Source organism: Apteryx rowi, unplaced genomic scaffold (genome assembly GCF_003343035.1).
Source record: "Apteryx rowi isolate R43461 unplaced genomic scaffold, aptRow1 scaffold_730, whole genome shotgun sequence".
In the NCBI taxonomy this organism is placed as follows: Eukaryota; Metazoa; Chordata; class Aves; order Apterygiformes; family Apterygidae; genus Apteryx; species Apteryx rowi.
Window position 1 is genome coordinate 119,226 of NW_020451017.1, and position 10,287 is coordinate 129,512.

The following is a 10,287-nucleotide window of genomic DNA, read 5'->3' on the forward strand; positions in this document are numbered from 1 at the left end:
TATCTGAAGATCCTTCTAGGAGGGATTACATCCAGGTAAAGGAGAAAGAGCTATTGCCAGCCTTGCATAACCTACTAGACAAACTGCTAGTAAAGGAAACCATGCTTAGATAGGGAGAGCAAACTTTGGCCTCTTCAGGGACCTACTTGGAGGAATCCCGTGGGTGAGGGCCCTAGAAGGAAGGAGTGTTCAAGAGAGCTGGTTAATATTCAAACATCACTTCCTCCAGGCTCAAGAGCGGTGCATCCCTATGAGTAGGAAGTCAAGCAAAGGAGGCAGGAGACCTGTGTGGATGAGCAAGGAGCTCCTGGCAAAACTCAACCAGAAGAAGGAAGTGTACAGAAAGTGGAAAGGGGGACAGGCCACTTGGGAGGAATATAGGAACGTTGTCAGAGTATGCAGGGATGCGACGAGGAAGGCTAAGGCCCGTTTGGAATTAAATCTGGCGAGAGATGTCAAGGACAGCAAGAAGGGCTTCTTCAAATACATCAGTAGCAAGAGGAAGACTAGGGAAAATGTGGGCCCTTTGCTGAATGAGGTGGGTGCCCTGGTGACAAAGGATGCAGAGAAGGCAGAGTTACTGAATGCCTTCTTTGCTTCAGTCGTCACTGCTGAGGCCAGCCCTCAGGAACCCCAGATCCTGGAGGCAAGAGAGAAAGTCTGGAGAAAGGAAGACTTTCCCTTGGTGGAGGAGGAGTGGGTTAGAGATCATTTAAGCAAACTTGACACCCACAAATCCATGGGCCCCGATGGGATGCACCCATGAGTGCTGAGGGAGCTGACAGATGTCATTGCTAAGCCACTCTCCATCATCTTTGAAAGGTCATGGAGAACAGGAGAGGTGCCTGAGGACTGGAAGAAAGCCARTGTCACCCCAGTCTTCAAAAAGGGCAAGGAGGAGGACCCAGGCAACTACAGGCCAGTCAGCCTCACCTCCATCCCTGGAAAGGTGATGGAGCAGCTCATCCTGGAGGCCATCTCCAAGCATGTGGAGGACAAGAAGGTGATCAGGAGTAGTCAGCATGGCTTCACCAAGGGGAAATCATGCTTAACCAATCTGATAGCCTTCTGTGATGGAATGACTGGCTGGGTAGATGAGGGGAGAGCAGTGGATGTTGTCTACCTAGACTTCAGCAAGGCTTTTGACACTGTCTCCCATAACATCCTCATAGACAAGCTCAGGAAGTGTGGGCTGGATGAGTGGACAGTGAGGTGGATTGAGAACTGGCTGAATGGCAGAGCTCAGAGGGTTGTGATCAATGGCACAGAGTCCAGTTGGAGGCCTGTAGCTAGCGGTGTCCCCCAGGRGTCAGTACTGGGTCCAGTCTTGTTCAACTTCTTCATCAGTGACCTGGATGAAGGCACAGAGTGCACCCTCAGCAAGTTTGCTGACGATACAAAACCGGGAGGAGTGGCTGATACACCAGAGGGCTGTGCTGCCATTCAGAGAGACTTGGACAGGCTGGAGGGGTGGGCAGAGAGGAACCTCATGAAGTTCAACAAAGGCAAGTGCAGGGTCCTGCACCTAGGGAGGAATAACCCCATGCACCAGTACAGGTTGGGGGTTGACCTGCTGGAAAGCAGCTCTGCAGAGAAGGACCTGGGAGTGCTGGTGGACACCAAGTTAAGCATGAGCCAGCAGCAATGTGTCCTTGTGGCCAAGAAGGCCAATGGTATCCTGGGCTGCATGAGGAAGAGTGTTGCCAGCAGGTCGAGGGAGGTGATTCTCCCCCTCTACTCAGCCCTGGTGAGGCCACATCTGGAGTACTGCGTCCAGTTCTGGGCTCCCCAGTACAAGAGGGATGTGGCACTACTGGAGCAAGTCCAGCGAAGGGCCACAAAGATGATTAGGGGACTGGAGCCTCTCTCTTATGAGGAAAGGCTGAGAGAGCTGGGCCTGTTTAGCTTGGAGAAGAGAAGGCTGAGAGGAGATCTTATCAAYGTGTACAAGTATCTGAAGRGAGGGTGTYRAGAGGATGGGACCAGACTCTTTTCAGTGGTGCMGAGCGACAGGACGCGAGGCAATGGGCACAAACTGAAACACAGACACTTCCATCTGAACATGAGGAAAAACTTTTTCACTGTGAGGGTGTCAGAGCACTGGAAGAGGTTGCCCAGAGAGGTGGTGGAGTCTCCTTCTCTGGAAATATTCAAAACGCGCCTGGATGCAATCCTGTGCAATGTGCTCTAGGTGACCCTGCTTGAGCAGGGGGGTTGGACTAGATGATCTCCAGAGGTCCCTTCCAACCTCAGCGATTCTGTGATTCTGTGATTCTGGGAAAAACTACTACTTGAGCTCTGTTAGCAGAGCCATGTTGTGTCTTCAAGGTTAATGGGGAGTGTCTGTACTAACATGAATTAAATTAGGGAATGAACATCATTGTACCTGATGGCTTCATTAAAAATTATATGCAGTATGGCACAGTGGGGCAGTCATAAATTCAACTCAGATTATTTCTCTTTAGCTTAGTAAAAAACACAGACCAAAGAGTAACTTTTCCATAATACTGTATTGTAATATCATAATATGGGTTACCAGTTACTGTACATCACGGTCAGTCTTGAGCATTACAGTTATATAGTTCCTTATTCCCCAATAATTTTATGTGTAAAATTAAATTAGATCCTATAATTATTAAATTCAAGACTAAAAGTACTCTAAAGTTGAGGAAATCTGGGAAATAAAATTTTGCAGAATTTCACATCTCTGTTTTATCACTCATCATACTATGGATTCTGTATTTTGTGTTGAAAGAAGCAGAATAAACATCTTCATTACTTGTCTTCAGTTTTGCAAATTAATGTTTTGGCAGTCAAATTTTGTTAATTCCCTCTTTTCTTGTGATAGGGTAAAAACATATGACTGCGGGGAGAGAATTGCTGGCTGGTTATCTATGTTTCTTGGTCGTTCGTGTCGCTTGATAAGGCAAAGTTCAGACGTAAAAAACAATAGGCATCAGAAAAATACAAAAGGTATGTTGGCATTCTTAAAAATGTATGTGATTCCTCACTTAGTAAATACAAAATATCAGGTTGGTTCATGGGCTTCATACTGAGTACAAAATTCAGTGATAAAGGGTGAAAGAGTCATGTGATATTTGTCTAGTAGGCTTCAAAAGGTACATTCAAAAGGCACCCAAACTGTTCTTATGCTGCCCTTCCATTTGTTAGACTTGGCGAAAATGTACAGATACACCAGTCTGGCCTTTTTTTATTATCACTGCCATGATACTGTCTGAATATTCAATGACCATTTTGAAAAATGATCATGAAAAATCCATTAACAGTGAATTTATTCTTATACTGAAATTCAGTATAAAAGGGAACAAACTGAAAGAGCATGAAAAATCCATAGATATTGCTCTTGTAAATTATTTTACAAAATTGGTAAAATCTCATCTCTATCACAGTTTCTAAATGTATTGCATCATTATGATTTACAAGTTTGAGAGGATTCTTGGAATCTTTCCGTAGCATCTGGAGCCCAATGAATAACTTTTGTAATGCAAATGAGTAAGAGGTCACAGGAAAGATGGGGTGAAATTGCTAGTATTATCTTCCTCATTTTTAAACATCATTTTATAATGTTGGATTGATTTTTTAGGTCTGGCACCTGCTACAAGTATCTCGCTCTCTCTTGTGAATGAAGCACAATACCTCCTGATAAATGTAGCAAGCATTTTGCAGTTGAAGGACCATATTTCTGCAAGGTAAGATCCTTCTGTTTTCAAATGTCTCTCAGCAGTTTTGGATTCCAGAATTCTGTCACAAAATACCAATATAATTGTTTTATTTCAAAATTTAGAGATACTTACTTTTCAGTCTTCAACAAATATATAGGTACCAAACTGATGTAATTCCTTATGCCTATATTACTTCTGAAAATTTGGGTTAAGTGCTTGAACATAACCTGTGTGCCACTCATCATTAGGAAAATGTCAGTGTAATTCTTGTCAAATGATCCATTGGCAGGAGAGTGTTAGGAATAAGCCAACTTCTGTTTGTAGGAGGAACGGGGATAATTATGTTACCTCAACATAAATCATCTGTTAGGTGAAAATATAACATCTTGGTACTTACTGAAAGATTTCTCTCATATGAGAAGGCTTAAGATTTAGGGTAAATATTCACAGCAGAAATATTTTTAAACTATTTTCAGGACTATATTTATTTTGTTGCTGTTTCCTTTATTTGATTGTTTCTGTATAGAATTTGACGTTATTTGTACAAAAGTGGGAGATACAAGCAACAAAGGAAACATTGAGCCAACCCGGAGTTCGAAGATAAGGAACCCAGTACTAACTAAATTTTCATAAACTGACCATGGAGAGTTGCTGCTTCTTGCATATAGCTGAGGCCAGCTTCCTTCACTCAAATTCCACAGCAAATCCTTCCTCAAGGCCTCCTTCATAGCTCTGCTCACCACAGCCCCTGTTCATGTCTCTGATCTCATATCACCCCTCCTTTTCTGGTCTTACCAAACTATCCTGCCTCTGCTTGGTATCTTCTTAGTCACCCACCAGACATTCCCTCTGCATTGAAATTGCTGTTTTGAGGAGGAATGTATGAATATAGCTGTAGGAGGATATTCAGGTTTTAAAACCACTAACTGCATGAAGTGTCACTACAGAGCACTGGAGCTTGCACTGCCTGAGGGTTTTCTTTCTTTAGCAGGAGACATTTGGGCAGCTTCAACATATCATGGCGGTGCCACCCAGAGAAAAATGCCTGGAGAAAGGAGGTTTGAATCAGCCCATCTCTCAGCTGTTATGAGCACCTTTCTCAGTGACAGTTAGTGCTTTCTTTTGAGGCTTGACAGGCTGGGTTACATCTCCTTGAGAGCACAATGTTGCAGGTGTCCCTTTCTCAGACTAGGTTTTTCCGTGGTGAGACCCAGTGAGGAAGCTTCCCAGACGTGGCATTTGAGGGGATAGTGCAAAGAAAAAAAGTGCACCAGAGGGAGCAACAAATAAAGAAGGACAGGGGACTTGGGAAAACACGCAATGGCAGATGATCCCCATTTGTGCAGCTCAGCTCTTCCAGTGTTCCTCTCTGGTACATCTAGGCTAGTAATCTCCTTTTTCCCAAGCAAAATTCTGGACATGACTGGAGCTGCCAGGATGCCTGCGAAGCATCTTGCTTCCCACTCTGCAGCACAGGTTGGAAAACTCTCCCCTACTTTGCCATACTGAGCTTTCCCAGGATGCTGGGGGAAATGAATTTAGCATAAATATACAGCATCATTCTGCACTGTTACTAAATCACTGCATCCAGACTTTCCAAATACTGAACTGTGCTGTGTTCAGTGCAGTGTGCAGATTTAAGAATCTGCTTAAATGCTTTTCTTTTTTAAGAAATGCTATTTAGCTACTTTACGTATTTTCTTTTAATGAAAACCTGATAAGATTTATAGAACGCTTTCAATCTTCAGTTGAGTTTAAATAGTTTCTGTTCATTTTTGTCTTTTATAAGTAAAAATTAATCTTCCACTTTGCACTTGGCTCTTGAGAGGTGATCTAAAACAGTCACAGCATTTTAATTAAAAGCTAGAATGTAACATACTGTTGTAGATCTATATGCATAAGGAGACATCCATCTCTCTGGTGTTACTGCTACCAGTCACCTCTGTGGAAATCCCCATGGCCTAGCTTCATACTCGAATGTTCTTGATAGAAATACGCCCCTGAAGATGCAAATAATAATTTTCAGGTTTGCCTGTTAAATATATGGAATGCTTTCTGCATTCCAAGGCCCGATACTGTGGAAAGCCCAAAGTACTGGCTTTGGCAAAATATGTTGATTTGCCTCACAAACACCCCTATAGAGATTTGCAAGATGAAGGTGCCTGTCACTCCATTTAACTGACACGTGTTCTGAGAGAGGGGAACTCCCTCAGAATGGGAGTTTACTCAGATAAATGCTCACAAGTAATTACAAGCAGTTCTGAGGGCTGGGGCCAGGCACAGGAGAGGGTGAGGTATTTTGGGGGCAAGCTTGAGCAGATTGAAGGCAGAGAGAGTAGGAGCATGGGCGGTGCTCTCCTGGAGGAGCAATGGCAAGGGATGAAATTCCTAGAAGTGGTTTTTTTTAACAGCCTTTTAACAGCTGATTCAGGACACTGCCAGCACAATTCTGATGTTACTGGGGCTTTTGATATTCCCATTAGTACCGGCTGTGGTGGCAGGCACTCCTGTGTCACAAAATGCATTCAAAGCTCTCTCTGCCCAACACCAAACCCCTTTCTGTCAGGACTCAACATAGTCCACAGCAAAATGAGGATGCAAAACAGAGTAACTGAACTTGTTTATGACTAACTGCTATTTTTTTCCCCATTTTTCTGAGTGTTGGTATAGCCAACTCCTCCTGTTGGCTCCCATCTCCTGCAATGATTAGAAATTTTGTCTCAGTCATGGGATTGCTTGTGGGATCTCTAGGGAAAACTTGTATCGCTTAAGCTTCCCACTCCACTTTCTACCCCTGGGCTCCTGTCAACAGTGAAGGCTTTGGTGGAACCAGGCTTGCATGGTTTGCTTGAAAATCTGCAAACACAGTTTATCCCTATGCACGTTTGTCTTCTAAAGATCATCCACACTATTTTAAATAAAACAAAGCTCTTCGCATAACAGACCTCTTCTGCCAAGACTGCTTGATGTGGACAGGTTTCCATGTGCTTTGATTTTGCATGCTTTCCCTCATTTTAATTAAAACACAAACAATTTTAAACTGTTTTTCCTTACTTTTTAAATTTTTTTTCCCAGAATGGAAACTTCTCTTTTCGCTATATAGCCAGGTTTCTTTCTCTGCTTTAGAGTGTCATATCTAAAAGTTGTTAAACCACAGCTGAAGGAACCTTGAAAGTTGCTCATGTCCATGTTAGCCAATGCAAAATGAAATGTTCTTCCCCACTAACAAAGGTGCTGAGAGGATCTCCTTTGCAAATGTTAGGGCTGTCCTTTTTATGGTACCGGTAAAGGTTGTCCCTTAGAAGAAGAGTAAAGACTGACAATTCAAAAGTGCAGCCAACTTTCTGATGTTTGTATGCAGTGTGCCTTTCTGGCTCCCTCATCTATGTTCTCAGTACTCGCAAATCTACACTCTGGCAGTTCAAGTGCTTGTAGGGAGGTGTAGATGTCTCCACACAGAGATTAAATTTTTTCAAAATACCCGTCATTTGGTGCAATCTCCTTCATCCCAAAGACAAATAATAATACGAGGAATACATTCTCTCACAAAATGTCTTTACTGGCCTTTTTCACCTTCAATATCTGTCGGAGTGGGAGACGGACCCGGAGTAACAATGAGTCTCAATATGAGTATGGTCGTTCTCCCTTTATTAGAGCTTACACAGAGTATATATAGACAAGCGATAAGCATGTACTAGCAATAGCTGTGATTGGTTTACAGTCTCTGTTCATGTGCCTAAAGTGAATACACGATTGGTGCAAAGTTGCTGTTCCCGTGGAGGGGCTTGTCGGCCCCCTCCTTTACTTGTTTACCACTACTTGCCTTCCCCTTCTGTAATGGTCTAGGAATGCTCAAGGACAGTTCACATAGCCGCAGGGATCCTCCCTCTATTGTGAARACAGGATTGCTCACTTCTAAGAGATCATGCCCCTTTTCACTTAACCATTCTTCCACAAATATCTGCTGTTGTTGTCCATTTGGCTACTGCAGCAAGTGCAGAATGTGTTTATATTTGTTTTCTTTTTAGAAACTTTTAAATGTTTCTCAAAGTCAATTGATTGCTTACCCAAAAGATCTTTCTATTTGTTACCATTAGCCTTACATATGATAGCTAATAGGGAAATTTTCTCATTGTTTACAATTACAACTCCACATGCTTTTGTACCTACTTTACAGTTCTAGGTTACATCTCTGAAGAAGCCACCTAGAGTATTACAAGCTGTATTCAGATACCTTGTGCCTTTTTCATAGCTTTTGTATTGAAATTTGGTCCCAGGTATTCTGGAGAAGCCGCTAGATTCTTACAGCACAAATATCTACTGGAAAACTAGTTAATAAAGCTTATCTTCTTTTTTTCTGTGAAATCTGTGACACAGACTGGAAGAACCATTGGAAACAGAGGAACTAATCCGACGCTTCCGTGCTAACCTTGTCATCAGTACTCCGGAGTCCTTTGAAGAAGAAGAATGGGCTGAGATTTCAATAGGTTCTCTGCGGTTTCAGGTATAGACTCATCTTCCTTGTCCTTTTCTATTGCAAAGCATTTTGACCCCGGAAACAAAGCAATTTTTGCAAGGCTTTATCTAGGACATGGACAACACAGTTATGAAGATGAAGTTTATGAGATGTGTTAAAAAGAATTATTGTGACCAAACATGCTTTAATGTAATTGAGAGATTTTGACATACTCCTCCCCCACCTTTTTTTTTTTAATTTCACAATTCATAGCATTTCCCAACTTCATCAAGATAGGGGAAGAATCATCACTATTTTGGGCCAGAGTTTGCAGCAAATATTTAGCCAGCATAAGTCATGAGAGAATACTGGTTGCTGCTAAGCATGGTAGTCCAAATGCAATCTCAGATTGCTGCACACCTGGCAACTGGTTGCCAGGAGCTGGGAAATGAATACAAGTGAATGATCAGTGTGTATTGCCCTCTGTTATATGCATTTTCTCTTAATCTCCATCCAAGATGTGCTTCTGGGTCAACCTGACCTTGGTCTAACTTGGTAGAGCTTTTGTATATTATGCTACATATCATTTCTAACACTATAATGTGCTTTATGCTATCCAGAAAATGCTATAGAGTCAGCCTTTGTTGACAAAGTAATTCTTTTGAGGAAAACCTTCACAAAACAATCCATGAAGAAGCTATGCATGAAACCTAAGGGAGTGATGCACATGTGTATTACATGTTCCAGTTGGTTTCCCTGGTCCTTCGATGTGAAATATGTATTTGAAAGTGCATTGCCTGGGATGTAAAAGTGACTTATTCATTGTTTGCTTAGGGATGATAATGAAGGTGTGAATGACACAAGTGCTAAGGTCAGGTCTAGAAGCTGTGATAGAAATCCCTCTCACTTCTTTCAGGTCAGCATACTGTAAGAAATGGCAAGGCTATTTTTTCAGTAAGGATAGAAAATATGACTTGTCTTTTCTTTTTTACATGTACTTTGATAAATAAGCTGTAATATGAGATAGAGAATTGAGGAGAAATGTCCTTAGGTAGGAGATGAGGAACACAAAGGATAACGTCCTTGATATATAGCTTGTTGAAGGCTGGAGTCACACTAGGGAACTCAGCTCAGGCACCTCTTGTGGAAGCTACTATAAAACTACAGTATAAAACTGCATTCCCGTTTCTGGCATTGAAATATTTTAGGAATGCAAACCTAAAAAAGAAAAGCTTAGGCAACTTGATTTGACTTTCTGAGTCTCTGCTAGGTCCTTGCTCTGATACTGATGTGGTAGCAGTACAAATGATGTTAATGGTGCTTGATGCTAGTAAAGTGGTAGAAGAAGCTGTTGAACTGTGACAAAGCAAAGCAGGGAAAAATATCGTGCTCTCTACCTTGTGTTCTTTTTCTTTTAATAAAATATTAAAGCTGTGGGAAATCTTCTTCTGAAAAAGCAGAGCCAAATGTGTGGTTTTGATGATTACATTGAAGGGTTTTACATGCAGTTCTAAATGTACCTTAAAGAACTGAAATGGCACTTCAGATCTGCATATAAAAATGTTTGCAGCGTAAGTTTTAAATATTGCCCCCTTGAATGACAAATTTTACAAAAGTAGTCTCTTCCATGTGGGCACTAATGACACCAAGGGCAAACTGGAGACCATCAAACAGGATTTCAGAGCTCTGGGGTTGGTAGTCAAGGGTCTGGGAGCCCAGGTCATCTCCTCAATCCTGCCACTGAGGGGAAAGGATGAGAGGAGGAGGAGACGGGCTTTCCAAGTTAACAGCTGGCTGCGCCGCTGGTGTTGGCAACAGGGTTTTGGTTTCTATGACCATGGGACCCTGTTTGAAGATCGACAACTGCTTGGGAGAGATGGGATGCACCTCACTAAGCGTGGCACGTGTGTCTTTGCCAGCAGGTTGGCCAACCTGGTAAGGAGGGCTTTAAACTAGGAAAGATGGGGGAAGGGGAGAGTTATAGTGCCAGGGTAGTTGGCAAAAGACAGCTCAAGTCAGGATACCTCCAGCAGGTGAATGCAGCCAGGGAAGTGCGCAGGGGATGTGGCTATGGAGGATCCTCTTGTATCCCTCCTGGGAAACCTGCATGCTCGATCACCTCTCTGAAATGCCTGTACGCCAATGCAC

The 10,287-nt window shown here is 42.5% G+C and overlaps 1 protein-coding gene across 1 annotated transcript in view; it reads left to right on the forward strand.

Moving 5' to 3' along the window:
• MOCOS (molybdenum cofactor sulfurase) overlaps positions 1 to 10,287 on the forward strand; it is a 140,772-nt gene that overhangs the window by 118,565 nt on the left and 11,920 nt on the right. The window contains exons 9-11 of the mRNA XM_026087774.1: positions 2,849 to 2,973; positions 3,605 to 3,710; positions 8,061 to 8,187. Coding sequence (XP_025943559.1) covers positions 2,849 to 2,973; positions 3,605 to 3,710; positions 8,061 to 8,187 — 358 coding nt within the window. The remainder of the gene's footprint in view (positions 1 to 2,848; positions 2,974 to 3,604; positions 3,711 to 8,060; positions 8,188 to 10,287) is intronic.